Source organism: Mytilus californianus, unplaced genomic scaffold, assembly GCF_021869535.1.
Source record: "Mytilus californianus isolate M0D057914Y unplaced genomic scaffold, xbMytCali1.0.p SCAF_11, whole genome shotgun sequence".
Classification (NCBI taxonomy): Eukaryota; Metazoa; Mollusca; class Bivalvia; order Mytilida; family Mytilidae; genus Mytilus; species Mytilus californianus.
In genome coordinates this window covers 63,398,946-63,423,138 of record NW_026262593.1, presented here as the reverse complement: position 1 = coordinate 63,423,138, position 24,193 = coordinate 63,398,946, and the positions used below count along the sequence as shown (strand labels likewise).

General features: G+C 32.5%; 1 protein-coding gene across 1 annotated transcript; it reads left to right on the top strand.

Moving 5' to 3' along the window:
* Nucleotides 1-1,731: 1,731 nt before the first annotated feature.
* LOC127720491 (NACHT and WD repeat domain-containing protein 2-like) lies at nt 1,732-16,227 on the top strand. Its single transcript, XM_052227078.1, has 9 exons — nt 1,732-1,783; nt 2,446-2,655; nt 4,688-4,776; nt 5,085-5,201; nt 6,663-6,866; nt 7,693-8,087; nt 9,103-9,262; nt 9,708-9,878; nt 10,572-16,227. The coding sequence occupies exons 2-9, from the start codon at nt 2,553-2,555 to the stop codon at nt 14,337-14,339; spliced, it is 5,007 nt and encodes a 1,668-aa protein (XP_052083038.1). The 5' UTR covers nt 1,732-1,783; nt 2,446-2,552; the 3' UTR covers nt 14,340-16,227.
* The last annotated feature ends 7,966 nt before the right edge of the window (nt 16,228-24,193 follow it).

Genomic DNA, 24,193 nt, shown 5'->3' with positions numbered 1-24,193 from the left:
TACAATGGCCATCGTTCCTGAAAAGACCAAAAAGGGCTATCATTCGCCTTGCTATGAAACATAAATGTTTTCCTAGGATCCTACACACGGAATCAATTGACCTTGGCTGATTCACTATTATTTTGGCACCTTTATATGTTTCTACTGCAAACCTTGTTTCTCTTCGACGTGCGTGTAGTCCGATTCTGCTTATAATGTCTCTTTACGATAGGTTTAGGTTTATGAGAGAGAAAGTAAGACTAAGATAATTTTTAATGTGTCATATTTTGTTTTCCCGGGGCTTTCAATATCTCACTATACGTTATTGAATTTGCTCATTGTTGAGGTTTTATGGTTATCTGTATTTTAAAATTCTTATCCTGTGGTCATTGATGGAAAGTTGTCTCAATCATACCGCCTCTCTTTATTTTTTGTTTATTTATATAATATAATGATACAATGAGTTCGCAACCAAAGATGACAATAAAACAAAACTAAACATTTAAAGGTCAGAATGAGATCACCAGTCATACATCCATATCTTATTTCAAGCTCTGCTTTGTACCGAATTTAGACAAGTCGTGGAGAATGTCAACAGATAGACTGTCATCAACATCTAATAAGAAAAAAAGAGGTAAAAGTTAACATACAGGTACAAGGAACAATCGTATTAAAATGCCAACCTATCTGGACAGGCGAGGGTTTTTACGAGTGCATTTACATGCATGTGATAGGGTTACGACTAGTTTTGTTGTTCAAACCTGCGCTAGACCTATATTGTAACTTTTCTTCCTCAGTTAGTGAAATACAAAGAGGTAGAGCGGGGGGAAACAGCCATACCAGCACAGAAATTAACACTATCCATATTTGCTGTCTATTGACAATTACCTAACACATCATTTTGCCATAATACACAGTCTCGTGATAACCAATACAAGATACGCCAATCTCGTAAAAACAATTTCAAAGACTTAGTATTCTATTTGGTAACATAAAATCTTCCTTTCTATCATAATTTCATATAGCTACCTTATAACGTATTGTTTACTAAAATGGTCCCACGATCTGATGGCACACCACAGGCACTTGTCATATAAAGGTATATGGGTAAAGAAATCAGAGACACGTGCCTGTACCAAGTCAGGAATATGACAGTTGTTGTCCATTCGTTTGATGTGTTTTGTCATTTGATTTTGCCATGTGATTAGGGACTTTCCGATTGAATTTTCCTCGGAGTTCAGTATTTTTGTGATTTTACTTTTCACACACGTCACTTTAAAAATGCATAACAAGATGAGTATTTACAAACATTTTTTTGCAAAACTTTAACGGCAAATCTTAATTTAAGAAAGGCATACTTCATTTTTTTATTGCATCAATTGCGATTTTAAGATATTCTTTTTATAATTTCATTCATGTAGACATGAAAAATGTTATCCGCTTCATTCTGTTAATCAAAAAGATGTAAATAATTGATCTATATAAAAAAAAAGACAGATTTATTTCATAATTACGACTAAAGTTAATATTACAAAAATTAATAGTATATATATGATACATGAAGATTTTTTTTAAATTCTCTGTGAGTATACAAAACACGGAATTGTTATAAGACTTTTTATATAAAGGTTCTAAATTTACAATTATGGACAGATCTTTTAAATGTTTGACGAGTAACAAGAATATTGACCGGTTTAATGCGTTTACATGACACTGGTATCCATGAGAATATGTAAACATTTACACCTGTAATTACAGGTAAACTTGTTTCACGGTAATAATTAGACTTATTATAGTTTTAACAGTATGTATATTTAAAAATAATAACATATAGCATATTTCAAGTGAATTAAATTATATGAATTGCATATCTTAATTCAATTTACCCATTGCATTAATAAATCTTTTGCAGAAGCAAAATAACATATACAATAATATACATGTATTGCGCAATAGACTTTTAAATCTGTGTAAACCTGTCTTAGATGATTTATTTTTTATTTTGATGTTTTGTTTATATGTTAAATTCGGGTGAAAGATATGAAATTCATATCACATCAACACATGATGTGCTCGCCCTGAACATGTATGAAATATTTGCCACTGGACGTTCAGGTACCAACAATCAATCATCATGATATGCATGTTATATTTGTCACTTGACGTAAAACACAAATCCATCCGTCCATGAAACGTTTTTAATTGGATTTAGTGTATGGTCCAAACAAATCATGGACTAAATGTTAAGCAGTTTTTCATTATTTTAGTATCTTTTCAACGCTTCACTAGACTTTTTTTTGTATTCGGCTACTATAACTAGTCAATATAATTCTACCGGATAATTCAGTACTGGTCTTAATATGCTACTCTTTGTATGCTGCTAACGTAATCCTTCAAAATAATTTACAAAATTTTTCCTGCATTGCTACTTTAATATAAATTTTTGTACGATACTAAACATTTCAGTATTATCGGGATGTATGTCCAATTGGCATTCCCCTTGCAGTCGAAAATTAAATAGCCCACTTCAAAGTACATGTACATTACTTGAGAGTGACGATTGACGTAAAAAGATGGACAACTCCAGAAAGATGTCTGTCTTCAGAGGATCTCTTGACAATCTCCCAGCATTGAATTCAAGAGTTGTTAGAATATTCATCAGTTCCACTTTTACAGGTTTGTCAATTAAAGCAGATTTTAACATTGTAATATATCAATTCGCAAAATTAATTTATTAATGGGTATTTCTGTTTATATCAGTTACCATTGAAGGAGGGCCAAACCATGCAAACAGTAAAATAACAAAAATACCGAACTCAAAAGGAAAATTCAAAACGGAAAATCCTTTATCAAATGGCCAAAGCAAAAGCTCAAACACATCAAACGAATGGAAAACAACTGTCATATTCCTGACTTGGTACAGGCATTCCATGCAAGAAGGTGGAGACGTTTTGTTTAACAACTGTCCTATTAAATGTCGACCAATTCATACCCATAAAACTTTGTAATGGTGATATATATAATTCATGCTAAAGACCTAATTTCTTCAGAAGCTGATAACTCATAGGCGTTTTTTGTTCAAACTTTTTTTATCGGTGACCGAGTTGTCTAAGTTGACCATCTACAATATCACAAGCCTGTCAAAACTGAGGTTTTGAGTTCGAACCCCGGATGTGGCAGGTGCGTTTGACTCCGATATTAATCAAATAGCATAACCAGTATGTCTGCGGAAGGTCGGCGATTCTCTCAGTGTATTTCGACTTCCTCAACCAATAAAAACTGGTAGTTATGATATAGTCAAGAATGCTGAAAGTAGCGTTAAACACCAACAATCAATCACTCTTTTTTCCTAAGATTAACAGTATAACAGCATCATGTATGTACTACAAGTTGAAAGAATAAATTGAATATCTTTATTTCTGAACCAAAATATAAACGCTTAAGTATGGCTAAAACTGGAATTTCAAAGGGGAAAAAAAACGATTGTTCAATTTTTAATGTTTCAATAAAAATAAACAAGAAATACATTATTAACACAAACCAACATTCTATCGGAAGTATACATAATATCATCGGTATAAGGACATCATTCGTAACTATAGCTCAACATGCAGACTTCTTATACGTTCAGGTATTTCACATCCAATTTTTTATGGAAATATTCTTTATAAAGCACAAAAATGTCAGTATTCACCTCTGAAGCTAACAAAACCTTTAAATAGACTTATTAAGAAGGGATATAGTTACGATACTGTTGTCAGGTCATTAAAGATTGCATATTTTGGCGTTAATATTGATTCACTTATAGGGTCTTTGCATCGGCACTAAACACATTTATTTAAAAACCAGTTGTTGGCATGACACGGGTTATGTTCTTCTCATATATGTTATGATGGTATGATACTAAACCCCTAACGGGAAGGATTGTGCCTGATATTCATATGATGAAGACATAATCTTTCAATCAGTTTAATTGAAGTCTGGAGCTGGCATGTCAATTAACTGCTAGTAGTCTGTTTGTAATTTATGTATTATTGTCATTTTGTTTATTTTCTTTGGTTACATCTTCTGACATCAGACTCGGACTTCTCTTGAACTGAATTTTAATGTGCGTATTGTTATGCGTTTACTTTTCTACATTGGCTAGAGGTATAGGGGGAGGGTTGAGATCTCATAAACATGTTTAACCCCGCCGCGTTTTTGCGCCTGTCCCAAGTCAGGAGCCTCTAGTTTTTGTTAGTCTTGTATTATTTTAAATTTTAGTTTCTTGTGTACAATTTGGAGTTTAGTATGGCGTTCATTATCACTGAACTAGTATATATATTTGTTTAGGGGCCAGCTGAAGGACGCCTCCAGGTGCGGGAATTTCTCGCTGCATTGAAGACCTGTTGGTGACCTTCTGCTGTTGTCTGTTCTATGGTCGGGTTGTTGTCTCTTTGACACATTCCCCATTTCCATTCTCAATTTTATAATATGTTGTTTCTTTCAGATACAAATTAATTTCAATTTAGATGTCTATTCATGCAACATTTAAAAAAACACGTTTAATTTGAAATAGTATAAAAAATCGTCATCAACCAAAATGAATAACACTTAGATTTTATAGATACGTGTGAAATTGTTGATCATCTTTGATTTTCAACTTCGGAAAACGACATATAAAATCAAGTACCAAATATGTTCAATATAGAGTAAATTTAAATTGCAGACACGTATGAGGAAAGGAATATGCTGATGGAAGATGTATATCCAAGAATAAAGGCTCATTGTAAGGAAAAACATGGACTGGAATTTCAGGTAATTTCTTTTTCAATTTGTACCATCTCTAAGCATCCTTTCAAGACAGACAAGTTATAAAGTTTTCATATTCTGCATAAGATAATACTTTCATGGCAAATTTTTATCGTTTTAAAAGTGAAATTTTAAAGAATGAAGTCTAAGTAGACATGTTCAGCCGTGCTAAAATGTGGGAAAACTGTAATACACAATTCTTATACAGGTAATGTTCCTATATTTATACAATTAAATTTGCTTATGTAAAGTGGTAAGAATCTAAGCATAAATTTTCAGATTGTGTTTTATATTTCTTTGTACGTTTTCTTTAGGTAATCGACATGAGATGGGGCGTACCAGAAGAGGCTTCAGATGATCACATGTCTTCCTTGCTTTGTTTACAAGAAATCTACAACTGTCAAAAGGTGTCAACTGGTCCAAGTTTTGTGGTACGTAACAAAGTGTTTACACATTTAGATCACTTCTTTTCGTGAACAGAAAAATATGTCATTACTAGTCACAACACGTTATGTCTTATCCTTTAACCCTTAGGAAACAAAGTCAATTGAGTTTCTCTCATCTGTCAGTAAATCATATTTCAAAGAGGGACGCCTGTTTATTGTGTGGGATATATTAATGCGCAGCCGTGTCTACTCAGAATTCGGGTGTGAAGTCGATGCGTCGATGTATAGAAAACGTGCATATTATTTGCTCCTTAAGGTATGTAGGTGGCATGTTGCAAGGCAGAGTTTCTGTCCCTACCAAGCATTCGATTTTTTTTTTCAGTGGCAGTATTAAATTCCCGCCCTTCATCCAAGTCGTTTCAATTTTTACCTTTTGGATTTATTGTTTATTTGTTTTCGATGTGAGTATGCATAAAATGGTGCCATTGGACTTTAAACAAACAACATTCTAACGATTTTACCCACCAATAATAAAGGTGCGTTTGCGAATCGGCGATAAATATATTAATTTAAATAATTATGTGAACCTATTTATACTGACAGTTAAGCCTTTTTCAACTGATTTTTTATAGTTTGTTCTTATGTTGTACTGTTACACCACTGTCCGGGGTTAGGGGGGGATTTGGCGCCCACCACATTCTTTATGTGCATGTACCAAGTCAGGAGTCATTGTTGAAGGCTGTACGGTTGCCTATAATTGCTAAAATCCACTTCATTTTAACTTTGTTTGATAGTTGTCTCATTGGCAATCATACCACATCTCCTTATTTTTATATTATCGTCGTCTCTGCACACTATACACGATCTAGCGTGATATTGGTTTAGATGTAAAGTCAAAATTACTACCATTCAATTTTTATCTGGATATTACATGTGAAATTTTAGAGAGAAAAAACTTATTGGCCACGATCTTGTATTCCTGCACTGTATGTGACATTTCTATTTAAAATGTATCCCGAAATACAACCGCCGATATTAGAGTGTAAGATAGGTATGATTTCATATCAACAGGTTTGATACGAATAGTTTCTTTTATTAATTTGGGGATTCTTTAATACGCTACTTCTGTATTATAATTATTGTGTCAAATATACAGTTCATATCCTGAATAGATTTTTTTTTACGTCTGTTATCTGTATACCTTTTGTTTTTTTACTGATTGAGATTTCATAGGTGAGTTTTTTTTAGATCTTTAAAGGCAGGTTTAACTCCACCATGTACACATGCCTGGCTTGAGTGAATTTTGTCAGGGGTTGGCTACAGTAATATCTCAAATTGTGTTGTATTTGTCTATAATAAAATAATTTGGTATCGATTTGATATCTTTTATAGTCACTGTCAAGTTTGTCCTTATCTTTTCTTACCCTAATGCAAAACGCATTGCCCAAAACACTGCTACCATTCCGTTATTTTATCTTTCAATTTTGTTAATCCAATATTTTATAGACATTCTTAAACCAAAAGCATGGTTACCGACCACTGCCACTTACTATTGTCAGTTCAGAATACAATTTATTAGTACAAACATTGATTGATTCTGGTGAAGACTCGGCGTTGCTTGTCAAATGGTACGAGGAAGACCTTAATGCTGTTCCACCTGTGCATGTTCTACAGCCGATCAGTGCAGTGATACCAGACTATAAATCGAAGGTAGGTATTCATTAAACATCGTTGCATTTACCAGTATCATCTTATATATGGCAGTATTCATGACTGTTATACTATAACAACGTTTCTAACTTGCTTTCTCCAATCATTTCAACCATAGCTACCTGTTTGCATCATATGGTTAAACAGATGCTCAATACAGTCTTTTAATACTGTTTTGTGTAGTGACCGTTATTTGTTGGTTACAATGAGTTCGGGAGAGAAATTATTTTCCACTTTTTAATAATAAGGTAGCTGGTGTGTCTTCAGATAGGATCACAAATACAACACATTTATTTTTCTTCGTAAATGTGCCACCGTTCTGTTCCGGTGCACTCACATATATGTACATGTGTTGCATTCGCATGACATTTTGTATATCTTCATATCTACAAAACTAAATTGAACCCTTACCTACAATATACATTGCAAAGAAAATTCTGCTGTACTCAAAGCGTCCAGTTGAAGATTTGTCACATCATAAGAGGGTACTGATAGTTTGATTGTGTAACATTTTTTTCTCGTCTTCGTAACGTGTCAGTCTCTTAAGACATTTACTGAACTTTATTTAACAAACTTCACTTTTTTGTTCAAGAATTGAATGCTCTTATACTTATTATACATGTACAGTTATTAGCTGAGGTTTCTATTGAATATATTTATATTACATGTACTCTACCTAGAATATAATAAACAACTTATTATAGTGTTATTAAACATAGGTTGGCAATAATTATGTCAGTTTTCTTGTTTCTCCTTCCTTTATAATTTCGTTTAACTATCTGGAATCTATGACTCTGACATGACACATTCTTCATTTATGTTAAAGACACCCACTGAAAAAAGAAAAGAATGGCAACCGATCTACAATATTCTAGGACAGAAGTTAAGATTGGCAAGTCAAAAATGTTTTGAAAATAAGAAACTGAGCGAGGAAGACAAACTTAAATACTTCATGTCCGTAACAGAAGAAGAGATTATAGCAGGATTACTCAAGCTACCCGGCAACGCCTCGGAACAGTGCCTCTGCTTCATCAGATTGTTTGAGGATATTGATCTCAATGATAAAGTTGCCCCGCGGTTCATCGACATGTTAGAAATTGGAAAAGATGATAAATCTGAAAAGCAAAGAATAATTGACGAAGAAGCACAAAAAATATTGGAGAAACTGCGAGATGAAAAAGTAGCCAACAAAATAAAGGATAAGAATACCAGTTGGTCAAAGTAAGTATTAATATAGATGCCATTCACCAGTGTATCTTTTCATGCTATTCTTACTATCAATTTAAAAAGACAATGATTCCTAACAAGCTACTTTGATTAAGATTTGCAATCAACAGGTGTTGACTATACACCAGGATAATCATAAAAGTATCATGCAGCTATGAAGACTGGAAAAAGTTTGAAAAATCAGTTGTAATTATGAAGTATAAAAGTAGTAGTTATTTTATTTTGACAAACGGGTGAGGCTTCAAATAATGCATTTATAAAATATAAATCGATTTCACAGAAATTTTCGATTAAATGAAGGCCTATGTTTTGTCGCGGTTTTAGATATCTAGGACTAGATACTAGAACAGTCGTCTGATCTGTTAATTTACCTATTGTGTCATATTCCCGATTATGAAAATTTGTCGATTCGCATATGGTGGTTAATGCATGCATAGCAAGACACGCTTAATTAGTCGGTGCAACCAGTCTTGCTCCTTTTGATGTTCATGTGATCCCCTCAGTTTTTTTTTAAACTACTTTTGCCTCCAATTTAAGGATGTGGAAGTTAAAAACCTTCAACATTGTTGTAATTTACATACGTACGCGTAGACCAGTTGGTCTGAATTAACTGTATGATGTGGTTCTGAAAATATGACACATGGTGGAGTCAAACAAAGATGCACAACGTCAAAATGTAGTTTTAATATAATTTATAAAAAGATTATTGAAGCAATGCCAGTGCAGACATTTTGAAAGGACATGTTTAACGTAAAATGCATACCATGCATGTTGAGATGTAAAAATAACTGTCACTACTATTTTTTAATCTGATATTTCAAATTTCCGATTGAGTTACTTTGTAGAATCTTATTTTTATTCTCGTCCTGAATATGCAAGAAATATTTGCTACTGGACATACAACAAACATCAATCAACCAGTAACCTAATCATGTAAAACACGATGTGTTCATATATTGTTAAATATAATTATCAAATTAACTTAAACAGTTTTTGTTTCTTGTAACAGGTCTATTGTGAAATGGGCTCCTGAAGCAGGAATTGGAAAAGACCTCCATGAATCATACCTAAAGGAATTTGGAGACAAGTTTTACAGTAGTATGATCTCTTTGATTGATAAAGCTGTCACCAACAAACAAATTTTACTGCAAGATAGTTTGTATACTGAGGTATAATTGCACTAATTACTATTTATCATAAAGGTCAAATTTCTATCAGATAATAACTGTATACCTTGCGTCCATATTTAGGTTGATAAAAGATAAACATGCTAACTACATTCATGGTAATTTGAAAGATCTGTATGCATATCTACAAAAAACAATTAATCTTTAATTGGCAATCATGCCTCATGTCTTTCTTTGATATAATATAACATTAAGCAAACAATTATATACTATATTAACAGATTCCATATAATATGATTGTTAACATTTAACTCAAATCATTCCTTGGATATAAGATTCTGTAGTAAATGATAAATTTACAAACTTATTAAGTAATATTTATTTTATCTGCGACATATAGATTAGGTACATTTTATTAAGTGTTACTATCGTAAATCTTTTGAAAGCAGTCTATTCGTTAAACATACAAAATTATAATATGTTATAGGTTTTACAACACGCAACTATGGCAAGGGAAAGATGTGCAATATTCCATGGACGAGAGACAATCTTAGACAAGATTGCTGATTACTTACAGAGAAAAGACAAGTCACCGCTTACTGTCTATGGTCCTTCAGGCAGTGGTAAAACCTCTATCATTGCAGAGGCGGCAAGAAAGGTATTTAATAACATTTTACTAAAAACATAACGTCACAGTACCCAAATTGCACCCATTTAGCAAAACGTAGCAGCGGAAATCTTAGTTTTCTTAGAGACTAAACAATTTGTAGTTTTATGATTTAACATAATGCACTTCTTTCAACATAGTTGTTATTCCATATTCTTTAAAACTTACTTACTCTTTTATGGATCTTTTAACAGCCTGTTTCAATGCAAAATGTTTGACTGTTTCCGACATACTTTTATTTTAGTGGATGTCTAAATTCCCACTCTTCTTTCCAGTCGACCAACCCTTTAAATCATACAAAGTGGTTTCATTATTATATTTTCTCGTCCTGAATATGTAAAATAATAGCAACTGGACGTTTAGCAAACAAAAATCAATCAATCAATATGTACATTGTAAATATTTTGTAACTCTTATTATTTCTAAAAATCATTTCTTCCATGTCTATCATTCTTCATTTCTTCAATTCAGTTCTCCAACCATATGCCTTTAAAAACCAATATACATATTACTGTCAATCTGGTTGTATTTGAATTCAAAAGTTTCTCTATCGACTTTCTTGTCACTTTTGTGTTAAAATAAGTTTTGATGATTTCCAAATGATTTGATTTTGAATAAGCGGTGAAAAAATATCTTGAAATGCACACCAGTACCACGTAAGGTAAAATTGTTTTGTTTTTACAGGTGCAGTTTGTAAAACATAAGGATGCAATCACCATTTTCCGTTTCCTTGGAACTTCCCCAGACAGTAGTAATGTTTACAGACTTTTACATAGTCTTTGTCAGCAGATTATGTTGGTAACTACAGGGAAGGAGCCGAATCTACCTCAGGACATTGACGACCTAACCCGTTTATTTCACAAACTAATTAGGGAGTACAAATCGAATAAACCTTTGGTTATACTTCTCGATTCCTTAGACCAATTGTCCAAAGAACATGCAGCACACAAACTTCATTGGCTTCCTAAAACTCTTCCCGAAGACGTGAAGATTGTAACTTCAACATATATTGAGTCTACCGATATCATTGTATTGCTTAAATCTTTGTTCTCCCCAGACAATTTTATTCTTGTTCCTAAGCTCGGGGAGGAATTAAGCTGTAAAATTCTTAAATCATGGTTGGATGGTAAAAACAGAACTTTAACACATGAACAGTTCAATGTAATAGAAAATGCATTTACGAAATGTAGTTTACCAATTTATGTAAAACTTGTGTTTGAGAGTGTTATGGAATGGCGATCGTATACTGTTGTCGATAATAACAGTCTTGCCTTTACTGTCAAGGAGAGTATTATTCAACTTTTTGAACATCTTGAACGCAAACATGGAAAAATGTTTGTATCTAGGGCGTTTGCCTACATCACTGCCTCTAATTCTGGTCTTAGTGAAACCGAACTTGAAGATGTCCTTTCAATCGATGACAAGTTGTTGACTGATGTGTTCCGCATCCACGTGCCACCAATAACACGGATTCCGCCGTTATTATTTGTGCGCTTACGTCAAGATATATCATCCTATCTTGTCGATAGGGAAGTAGATGATACCACCGTATTTTATTGGTACCACAGACAATTCATAGAGGCAGCTCAATCACGATACCTGTCAGATGAAACTTTTGAGGATCAAATCCAATCTACATTGGCAGATTATTTTGTTGGAACCTGGTACAACAAACCAAAACCATTCACATATTCAGATTATCAGGTCAAAAAGCTTAAATTATCCTCAAATACCATCGAAACTGATAGGAAAATATCTCCACAGCCACTTACTTTCAAATACAATTTTGAAAACAAAGAAAAAGAGAGATTTAATAAACGAAAATTAAATCGATTACCATACCATCTGACTATGGCAGGCCGCATAGAAGAAGTGCGTTCTATGTGTCTGTTTAACTATGATTTCTTGTCAGCGAAAATCAAAGCCGTGTCTGTTCAACAAGTTTTAGAAGATTTTACTCTGAGTAAGAATCATGAAAGTACATTGTTTAGTGTACTCAAACAGATTCAGTCATCACTGATGGCATTTCCAAAGACTCTAGCAATTGAAATTTCCGGGCATTTGACCCCATTTCTAGCACAGAAAAAAGCATCTTTAGAAAAAATACTCGTTGAAAAGTGTTTTAACGTCATTAAATCTGAAGAGATGCCTGTACCATATCAGACTTCTTTCTCAATACCACATAACGCGTTGATGTACAAGTTCGAACATGAAGCTGTTCCGTTCGGTTCAAAGGTAGTAATGATCTCTAAAGATTCAAAGCATTTACTGGCTATGACCGTTGATAATGACCTCGTTTCCTGGGACCTGACTACAGGAGAACTTGAGAAAGAAATCCGTTTATACGATCCCCAGCAGTTAAAGATGAATATATTTACCATTGACAAAGATAAGGATGTCTGTTATTTATGTTCTAGCTATCAGAAGACTTTAAACATTCTTCTTGTTGTTAACATGGCCGCTTGTGAACTGATTAACACAATTTCACTTTCCAAGACCTATCCTGGAGTTGGTTTTGCCGACAGTTTAAAATTCGCTGTCACCAGTGATAAAATTTTCTGTATGTATGTTGGACATAACATTGATGTTTTTGATAAAGCAACTGGGAAGCATTTATTTGCTCTTGACCTGGTACCAGACAAGTTTCTAATGTTACCAGGCGAAAAGAAGGCTTTGATACATGAGAAAAATTCAACTAAGTTTTTCATGTACAACATTCTAAACAATAAAATTGAAAGTGAATTCAATATCAATGAAAATCCTAAAGATTTTATTTTCGCTCCTGTTGGAAAAGAGATCGTAGTATTGTACCGTGATTTATCATTGGTAAAGGTGTTTAATATAGATGCAACAGAAGGAAACGTTGGCGAATTGGTTTGCGATGTCAAAACATTGGGTAATGAGAAAATTTTATCATTGGAATTTTCAAGCAATGAAATATTTCTTATGTTGAAATATAATACCGGTGTTTATTTCTGGAACTACAAACTTAACAAAATGCAACACCATTTTCAAATTCCGGACGAGGTCAAACCAGTACATAGGGTTACAGACTTTTTTGGGCATTTAACGCCTAATGGTGAGTTATTTGTTGTTGCATACGAAGGATTTCTCGTTATAAACAGTATGAAAACCAGTAAAGTAGCTAACATTATTGAAATCAACAGATCAAAGTCTGAAATATTTCTGATGGCCTCTAGTGGTGAATTTTTCGTCAACACGTCAGCTAGAGGAAATGCTATTTCAACGTGGAGGACATCTGCGTTGACCAAGAGTGATAATCAAATCCAACCAATGACGATGAAAACAGCACCAAGGTACATTGCAATCGCAAGGTCGGGTAAAGTGGCGGCTATAAGAGGTAATTTAGGAGGAGAACTTGCAATTTTTGATTTGATAGCTGGAACTCAAAGATTTTATATTCAAGGGGATATTGATGTGATGAAACCCACCATCACATGGGATGGTAAATATGCTGTAGTTCGGGAATATCACTCAGAGGAAGCTGTTAAAATATTTAACACCACTTCTGGCACTTTAGAGATGCCATTACCATTAACAAGCTTACAAGTTAAAGGTATTACTACATGTACTACAATGGTGGCAGTCTATGTCCAGGGAGATGATGATAAAGTTACTTATGTAGACTTATACAGTGTACCAAATGGCAAACTTTTGCATAAACTACATAGTGGCAGACCGTCCTTACATGATATGGTTTTTGATTTCACCGGAAATGAAGAGTTTTTACTGGTTTCATCTCCTCACTTGGAAGGTGACCCCACAGTAGCTGATATTACTGCGTATGATGTAATAACTGGTACAGAATCTTATTTCTTAGAAAATTGTAGGGTTAGGTTTACTACAATGATAATGAATGAATCAGCTTTATTCATAACGCAGAATGTGAGAAAATCTGGTGACGTTGTTGTTGTAGTAGATGTCCAGTCAAAAAAGATACTAAGGGAAGGGAAACTTGAGAGAATGGACAGTCAAAAAGACTGGTCATCAAGTCCAGATGGGCGTTTCTGTATTGACCGAGACCGTCAGCTTTATGATGTTATCAATTTTCAATTCAAGTGGAAATACGATGCAGAAGAAGAGTATCGAAAGCAATCAACGCAACAGACATATCCACGCTTTCTCCATGACAACCACACTGTTATATTTCCAAATATTACGGCAGGGTTATTGAAACTTGCAACCATTGATTCGCCTGAAATAAAGTTTGTTTGTCCAGTACACGGAATACCAGTATGTCTTGAAGTGACATCTCTTGGTATGATTCTAGTTGGTTGTGATGATGGTCGAGTCATGATGCTCCATAAATCTAATAAAGATGACATCGTTACGACAGCAGGTTTGGACGGTGTAGTTAAAAGAGAAGCAATGCGTAGCAAGAAACAACCAAAACAGAAAACAACCAAATCGTCTGTTTGTACAATTATTTGAATGCATACCTCCGTGCAAGAGGTAGATTTGTCATCGTATCTGATGATCTGAGGATGTGATAGTTTATAAATTAGATAATTGTACTACAACTAATTATAAAGTGGCAACTTCCAAGACAAACTATTTTTTTGTTACGATTTAAGCATTTTATTTAGGCCATTTTTGGAATGTTTCCTATTTTTTTATTTAGTCGACCGACTTAAATTTTGACACCTTATAGAGGATACATATTATTTACTCCAGAAATCCGTTTCGCATGTTTAGTACTTAACGTACGTTTATATAAGTTTAATTTGTAACTTAGATCTGAATTGTTATGAAACGTTAATTATGATATGTTTTAATACATTTGTTATATGCTTGAACCACTTATTCCAACACACATATTGTGCTCACTTAAGATGGTTTTATTGATCTTTTTAACAATTTTAATGGGGACTTTGTTATAATTATGCATTTACTAATCTTCTCAGGTAATGAAATGATATTTTAAGACCTTCTTTGCTTTTTATTATATTATTTATTTTTCATACTAGAATTAATTAGTTGACTCAATCATTGCCTTATCCACTTTATGAGGCCACACCAATTTATTTGTTCATATACTTTATTTGAAACATGACCAAAGACACGCTAAACATATTTGCTATTGATGTTCTTAAGCGTTTCTCACTTTTCAAATCATCTACTAGTACGTAACTTTGTTTGAATATTTACGAATGCATTCTTCGAACGCACAAAATTTATATATAAAGTGTTCTTTTTATTTACAGTAACTGATGATTTCTATTGGTCAGTTTTTCTTTTTAATTTACAACTATAAGAGACAAAATCTTTTCTTGAATTCATTATGATTTTATAACGTTCATGATCCTCAATTGGTGATGACAAAGTTATCATTGCATGAAAGCCATTTTTAAGAAAATTTCAAAATAAATGTTTAACTGATCCGTTCAATCATTATTCCTTGGAAAAGTGTTTTTTTTTAAAGTTTGTGCGCCTAAAATGGATATGAATAATGGAGAAGGTCCGGTAAGGGTTAATTTTGGCCTAAAATTTGAAGTACATTTGAAGCAAGATTTTAGACATTTTTCAAACACTAAAGTGTCTACTCTATTCGATCCAATTAGTTTATGTACAATATTTGAAATGATTTGGTCATAAAATACGCTCAAATTCAAGCTTCAATATCAAAAATTTATCAAATTTGCCATAAAACGTCACTTTTCAGATGGTTTTTGTCTAAAATGTAAGTGGCCGCATTCGTGTTCAGTCTCAACCTTTATATATGTTATGTATAATCATCAAATACAACATGTTTTTAAATATCAAGACTGAAAACAAATGCGGCCACTTCCATTTTAGACAAAAACCGTCTAGAAATTAGCACAAGTGCTGAAGTTGCGAAGATTTCAGTAGTTATGCATGAATTACTGATGCTAGTACTTGATGAATATGCATTGTATTGTCAAAAACAGTCCATACTTATGAAATTCAAGTATTCTACTTTCCAATAAATAGCTAAAAGTTTACATTTTAAACAAATTGTTAGAAAGCTATATTTTGGGGCCAAAAAGGGGTCTTACCGGGTCTACTCCTTTAGATAATAGAAAATAAGATAGGTTTGATTTCAGTGACTACATATTTATCTTTATTGTTTTGAAATAAATGTAAATTAAAATGAGTAATCAGGGTATTCATATATTTTTTTTATTTTCTTATTTATTTATACTCATATGATAATATTTGAATACAATTTCAAACTCTGTTGTACCTGAACTTTTATATAACTATGTGTTGTTCTTTATTCATAAATATTTTTTGTTATTCATCTTTAATTGTTAATTGTTGAAACGGTTATATAAAAAGAATAAAATGTGCTCATATATATTGGATTGATATAATTAGTAACAGAAATGTTTTTCCCATATTCATATAAATAAGAAGATGTGGTATGAGTGCCAATGAGACTACTCCATCCTAGTCACAGTGTATAAAAAGTAAACAATTATAGGTCAAAGTAAGGCCTTCAACACGGAGCCTTTGCTCACACACACTAGTAACTCGAATTTAGCTTGAACGGACAAAAACGCATTAACGGCATTTAAAAAAGATTAATGAAAATTGAATAAAGATTGACAAAAATTAAAAATTATTTTTAATGCATTTCAATCCATATCAAATCATTTTAATACCAGTCAAATATACGAAAGTTGGTTTTTTTGACGTACGATACACGGAGAGTGCCATTCCCTAAATACATACGGGTCCACAAACTATTATAATGTAAGGGTAAATGAGGATCTCATTAGAGGAACAAAGTAAAGATGCATGCTGAAGGAAGAATAATTTCCACACGAAGAACATCAAAAAGGACGATCTCTCAATTAGTATGCAACTGTAACTAATACATCCATAGACATTAACACTAGTTAATGCTTTATATACTGACATTGAAACAAATACACTGCTCATATAAAATTTGGCATTACTTTCCCGGGAAAAAGAATACGTTTCCCCAATTAAAGTCTACGCTTCCGGAAATAAATACCTTACTTTTCCGAGAAAATAGTACAATTCCGGTATGTTCAGGCAAAAGTAGTAATATCTTTTAAAGTCAAATCCTAAGGAAAGGATGCACACAAGAGCTAACTGTACACATTCTGGTATGCTGTGTGGTTGAGTTGCTGTCTCTCATACTGAACTATTAGTTCGGTCAAGAAAGACAACTCGTACTCAAAAAAGGGAGGTAACTCAATGTTCTTATAAAGGGAAACGAGTTTATCAGTATTTCCGAGGAACATGTTGATTTTTGCACGCCAACTTGTACATAAATAATTAAATATCGGATCACAACAGGTTTTGAATGTTTGATGATCGATATCCACGCTTTAATCCAATAGTATAATAATTTGTAACTTAATAGGAAACCGAGTTTAGAATCAAATTAGAATTATTAGGGTTTTAATATAATAATTTTAATTAGTTTTTATTATACATTTTTATATATGCGTATCTATTGAAAAAATTTCTTTCTTAATCTTTGAACATTTTTCTAAACATGCAAATTCTGTTAAGAAAAATAGAAGTATTTGATTTTATAAGACAAAATAAAAAAAAAAACAGAGAAAAGAAAAAAAAAAGAAATCTGCCCACCTAAAATACTGAATTTTGCCATGTCTGGTTGAATGACTATATATATTTTGATTCTCATACAGACAATGCATTACATCGGTACAGAGAAAAATTATAAACTCATATTAACTCAATTTAACTATTAACGAACTTAGTGAAATGTTTGCTTCTTTTTTTCATCTTTGAACTTCAAGATGGCGAAATGCATCTAAGTTTAAAATAGAGAACGATTTAAAACAAAATTGATTTCACTTCTTCAATACATGTGGTATACATAACTTTAGCCACTAATAATAAATAAAAAGTATTATGTAATCAAATTTGGTTAAATATCTATTTCAAATTTATGATCTTTTATATGTAAAGGTAGTAAGATAAACATAAATAAACAGAATTAACACCTTTATGTTATTGCTTCGAAAACGATGATGTCCTACTGATTTTATGGCCATCATACTCATACTTATATTCCTTAGTTTTAAGAAGACACATTTAACCAATTAATTGTATGGTGTGTTATAACTTTGGATATCAAAATAAAGGTAAATACAGAAAAGCGCTTTGGACGCATCAAAATCATTAAAGAAGTGATATTGTCAATGTTAGACATGAATCCCAAAGTTTTTCATTTGGAAAAGTTTTTTTTCTAATTTCATTTTACATTTCAGCAGATATAATAAGTACAAGTTGATCCGAAAGACTGTGTCATGACTAAACAATTGCAGAGATTGTTTAAACACTCATTTTTTTTAGTTAGGCTAAATTCCTTTATAGAAGTTAAGCGGAACTTAACCTTTTTTTCGCTTATATTTCAATATCTCAACATCTCTGGTAACTTTTCCCGTTTGTGCATCCAGATAGTACCACCGTGTCCTATAACTATTTTCTTGACTTAAAACACTCAGTATGTCCACATTCTATGACAACCACTAGCTCGTAGTCTTTATTCAATACCGTTTCAATTCAACTCTTTTTCTAACCTTCAGCGCACTCATCGCACATTCTTTGAAAGATCATGTTAAGCGTTTAGTGATGCTATTGATTTATTCAGTCGGTTGTCCATTGAATTAATACAAGCTTCTCATGAAGGGTTGAGACATAAAAAAGAATGAACAATTTTAGTGTGAATGCGCCTTGAAATACAAATGAGAATTTTTTTACATTCTACTGCAAAGTTTTCGGCATCTTAAGGTGCAAACGATTAATTTTATATCATGCGCGGATATGATTGACGGTTTTACTTGGCGTCGAGTGACAAATAGTTCATGCATATTCGGAACGAGAACAAATCAGCAATAATTCAATAAGCATGATAAGAGGAACGACTAGGAGGAATACGATGAAGAACAGAAATTTCGAATGCAACTCGAAAATGATTTTTTTGCCATCAAACCCCTGAAAGAGTTGTTGAAAGGGTATATATATATATATGCTAACGTAAAGGAGATGTGGCATCGGACGTGGCTGCGTGTTTATACATTCAGCACAATGAAGCGAATATAAATAAGAAGATGTGGTATGAGTGCCAATGAGACAACTCTATAACCAAGTTAAAATTTGTAAAATAAAAAATTATAGGTCAAAGTACGGCCTTCAACATGGAGCCTTGGCTTACACCGAACAGCAAGCTATAAAGAATACCCATTTACTGCCAGATGGAAGAAGTCCATATATGTTATACTCCATTGCTTGGGATAATTTTTATACTGGATATGATAAATTAACTAGCCACACACTGGCACAAAAGTCTTGTCCATGCAAAATCATGATTTGTAGAATATTTGTCATACAATAATGGAATTTTCCAATGTACTTTAAAGCAATAGCTTTAAACATTAGCTTGGTTAAAAAAAGGGACATGTCGGTGAAAAGAGAACCATAATTATTTCTAATGGGATTGCATATGGTCTCAGTTGAAAATAAAACGTCAACCTAACATAATAATAAAAAAACATTTGGTCAATAAAAAAAAATCAAACATCATGTCAGTTTCACAGTTTCAACATTTTTGTCGAATTAAGAGTTTTTTTAAAATATGATTTGTCCGTTCCTAAAGCAAGACATTTGTTTTTACTATGGCCTCTTAAAAAAAGATGGACTTATAAGTCTACTTAGACTTTAAATTGATAATGAGGAATACGTGTGTGTATCTTTTATTTGACACAGTAGATGTAAACCTCCATGCATGTTGCGAGACTTTATGATTTCGGTCGTTGTGTAATCAAGTAACAATCCATTATGCGATTTATTTTAATTAAAACTTTTCAAAATATGTTACAGTTTCGAGTATTTTTTATTTATTTTCATATTCGTTTTAATTAATCATTTTATAATTATGTTTATTTCTAAAGGAATATATGTAACGGATCTCCGTGAACTATGACAAAGTATTAAGTAAACACGGGGTATTTTCCAAATACATGTAGCTAACTTAGCCAAATCAAAAGCTCGTCAAAGATAAAACTCTGAAAGATTTCAACTTGATATGATAAGAAAAGTGTGAGAAATTAATAATATATATACGGTCAGATTACACGCATCACTCCCTGTGGAGAACAGTCTTAATTAGCTACTTGAATCACACAAATCAATGTTGGTATCCCGGGGTGTGTAGGTTTATGCAGTACATGTAGTTGAAAAAGTTAATTCGTAAATATTTTTGTTAAATAGTATTGGGAAGTTTATGTGTTTTTCAGGAAAGATATTATTGTTAGTTAGCTTATGGTTATGGAAAAATTATGGAATAATAATTACTAGTATTGAAATTTTAATAATTAAAAAAAATCATGTCATTTGTTGTGTTAAAAATATAGCTGGTGCAACCAAAGAACCTAATCCAATTGATGTTTTATATGGTCACGATATATGGAATAACGATGAAGATTCTTCTTTTATGTCATAAATCCGAAGGATTTTAATTTCCACATGCATCCGCTACAATAACATCAGTCTAACCTAATAATAATACGTGTGTATTTTGTCAAAGATTTTCTTTGAAGCTTTTAGCAAATTTATTTTTGTCATAATAATGAAAAATATATTAAGATTGTTAATTGTTGGAAGTTCACTTTTCAACATAATGATTTCATTGTATACTTCATCCTCTCTCATGATTGAAAAGTGGAAAACACAAAAAAAACCAAAAAAACATATACCTTGTGTATTGCAAGTATTGCTACTTTAATGTAGAGTAAACATGTATACATTCACAATTATATTGTTTATCAAAGTCTTAAAGGATATAATCATACCGATTCATAAAAGTATAAGTGTTTGCCGATGACTTCGTAACCAAGCGTGTAAAATTCTCAATTCCATGACAAATTAAAGAATTTTCAATTTTCAACCATAAAAAGACGGGAGAATTACAAAAGTTAATTTTTAGGCAAACATATCATTTTATTTCCCTGTCTTTGGAGATTATAAAAATATCGACGACAAAATAAGAAAATAACGAATACTATTTGTTATTGAAACAAACAGATGTCAGGGGTTCGCAAAACAATGCCTTCTCTGTATACATTAAACGGGCTACTTCGCTATTTATGGTAGCAAATTTTAAATCAAAAGTGACGGATGTTTAAAATATCTTATTTTCATAAAATTTACATCATTACACAGTTTAAACCTTTAATAAACTTTATTTAACGGCGCGAAGAAGATATTCAAAAGTTAATATAAAGTAATACGGGTATAAAAACTATTTGCCCATACAAATCTATAGTAAAATTAATCGCCGTCTGTGGACAATTACTAGCGCATGCGCATTAAAGACCGAACGAATTCTTGTACATGTTTACGTCTTTATCACATCTTCTCTTCGTATATGTACGCGACTTTGATATCGTCATGCATGGACACAATACTTCACTATATTCGTTCCATTTTCGTATTTTGAAATGATTAATATACAAATAAGAAGATGTGGTATAATTGACAAATTCGAGTATTTATACTACATAACATAGGCGATGTCATGACCACAAAACTTCCAATAATTTTGACATTGATCATTACATGTAGTTATATTTTACTATTTTGTAAATTTGAGTTATTGACAAACAATCGCAGGTCTTTATTTGTAGCACGTTCCTTCGTTCACGTTTCCGCAAAAAGAAAATGAGTTTTCTTCTCGCACTTTAACAGCCCTTTCCCGCAATTATTTTCAAGATAATTTCATATTACACATTATGAAATCCCGACCAATGAAATTTATTTGAATATTAAACGTGGCCCACGAGAGCACCTAGATTAAACTTGGGAAGTTAGAATAGCCAATTATTTTATTTTATCTAGTAATTACCGCTAAAATATGCATTACCGCTAAAATATGTCTTACACAATTATATGACAGAAACATTTATCCGACGTGCTTTACAATGTTTAAGTTACCTTTTGGTCTTAAAAACGTTTTTGAATGCCGCAAATATAAAAATAAGGGTTTTTTTAAATATTCCGTTTGGGCCAGGGCCGACCGTGCGAGGGCTTAATAGCCAGTCCAGTTCGTCAAATATTCATTTCTTGCAAGAATTATTTTACATGCGGACATAACGATAATCCCTTCGTAAACCCACTTCAAATTTCATTTGTCGTTTGCTGCTTTTACACAAATAACACACATCTTTAACCAGTGACCGGTATTACAATTTTACACAGGTTTAAAAGTTCATTGAGCTGTTACTTTGATTACAAGTTTTAGCAAGACGAAACTGTTGACTAATTAAAATGAATTCAACAAATGTCAAGCTCATCTAGATCAATTTTATTATTTAACAAAAAAATGTTTTTGATTACATGCTATTTTAAATGTCGGTATAAATGTTAATATTTTTTTCTTACCGAAAATATAATATGCATCTATTAAAACTTATTGTCTATTGATTAAAAAAACATCTTTCACTTCTAGGTTTGTAATGAGCACAATTACGACCTTCTTATTATCTTTCCGGTTTTTATTTTTTCGCAGATATATTTAAAAGACCATACCTTACTTACATGCCACGAGTTTTCATATTAGTAAGCAATATTGAAAACGAATAATTTGATATAAAGAGCTATTTTATTTTTAACAGATTAACACTTTGTGCTTTTTAAATCGTGCATCAATATTTATAAATTTAGTTATATATCTATTGTTCATTCGTTTATCTTAATTGTGAAGCATGTTTATATATTCAGATTCAATTTTTTTTATTAAAGTCTCACCACTTGTATGACATTATATACATTCCAATATACATATAAAACATTACGTATAACATAAATATTGGAAAACATATATAAAACTAACCACCAGTAAAATATCTTAAATCGATAACGCTCGGAGCGGATTAATGATAGATACACGAGGATGCTGTTCTGCTTGAGTGATTTACCTTACAAAAAGGCGGACACTTTAAAGTTTAAAAGGACTTAACATCAGTTTGATTCCGTTTAACGGGGGCGTTGCTAATTAGTTTGACGCAGTTTACCTACATCTCAAATTAACTTGAATGACCGCAAGGGAAACTATTTGACTGGTATTAAAATGATTTGATATGGATTGAAATGCATTAAAAATAATTTTTAATTTTTGTCAATCTTTAATCAATTTTCATTAATCTTTTTTAAATGCCGTTAATGCGTTTTTGTCCGTTCAAGCTAAATTCGAGTTACTAGTGACCGCATGTATAAAAATATAAACGTACAATAGCAAGTTCAACCAATGAAAACTCTCTCTTGCATAGTTCGAACACGAATAAAGAATAATACATATTCAGAGCTTAACTATTCATGAAAAGGTGGACCATTACTGCTTGAGTATATGAAGCTCTCTCGTTTGTCTCGTGTTAGCATGTTGAACGCATCAAGTGCGGGATGTCATGGGGCGATCCCTACCTTTGGTAAAACCAAAGATTATTACAATTGGTATTTGCTGCTTCTTCTCAAAGCTCTCAGTTTTTTAAGAGTAAGAGTGAAGACTAGTCGAATCAGAGACAGAAGTGTTTTTTAGCATAATATATATATACAATGTATATATATATGTCTTCCTGTTGACCTTTACCTTGTGACCTTTAAAAATCTTGCTTTTCTTGTCGATCTTTTATAAAGTAAGATAAATTATATCTCATTTAAAGTTCAGCAGCAATTAGTCGAGCAACCAATGATCATATGTGACTGTCTTAAACATAAGTCACTTCAGGGATAATCGCCGTTTTGGTTTGTTGTCGAGCCTGCGACTTTTGTCGCAGAAAGCTCGACATAGGGATAGTGATCCGGCGGCGGCGGCGGCGACGTTAGCTAACTTCTTAAAAGCTTTACATTTTAGAAGGTGGAAGATCTGGATGCTTCATACTTTGTATATGGCTGCCTCATGTCATGTTACGAAGTTTCCGTCAGTCACATGTCCAATGTCCTTGACCTCATTTTCATGGTTCAGTGACTGCTTGAAAAAAAAGTTAAGATTTTTTTGAAATGTTAAATTCTCTCTTATTATACGTAATAGGATAACTATATTTGGTATGTGCGTACCTTGCAAGATCCTCATGCCCGTCAGACAGTTTTCACTTGACTTCGACCTCATTTCATGGATCAGTTAAGCTTTGGTGGTCAAGTCCATATCTCAGATACTATAAGCAATAGGTCTAGTATATTCGGTGTATGGTAGGACTGTAAGGTGTACATGTCCAACTGGCAGGTGTCATATGACCTTGACCTCATTTTCATGGTCCAGTGGTTAT

Coding starts and splice junctions, on each gene's coding strand:
- LOC127720491 (XM_052227078.1), top strand. CDS start 2,553: ATGGACAACTCCAGAAAGATGTCTGTCTTCAGAGGATCTCTTGACAAT. Junction 2,656..4,687: donor CATCAGTTCCACTTTTACAG/GTTTGTCAATTA, acceptor TTTAAATTGCAG/ACACGTATGAGGAAAGGAAT. Junction 4,777..5,084: donor AACATGGACTGGAATTTCAG/GTAATTTCTTTT, acceptor CGTTTTCTTTAG/GTAATCGACATGAGATGGGG.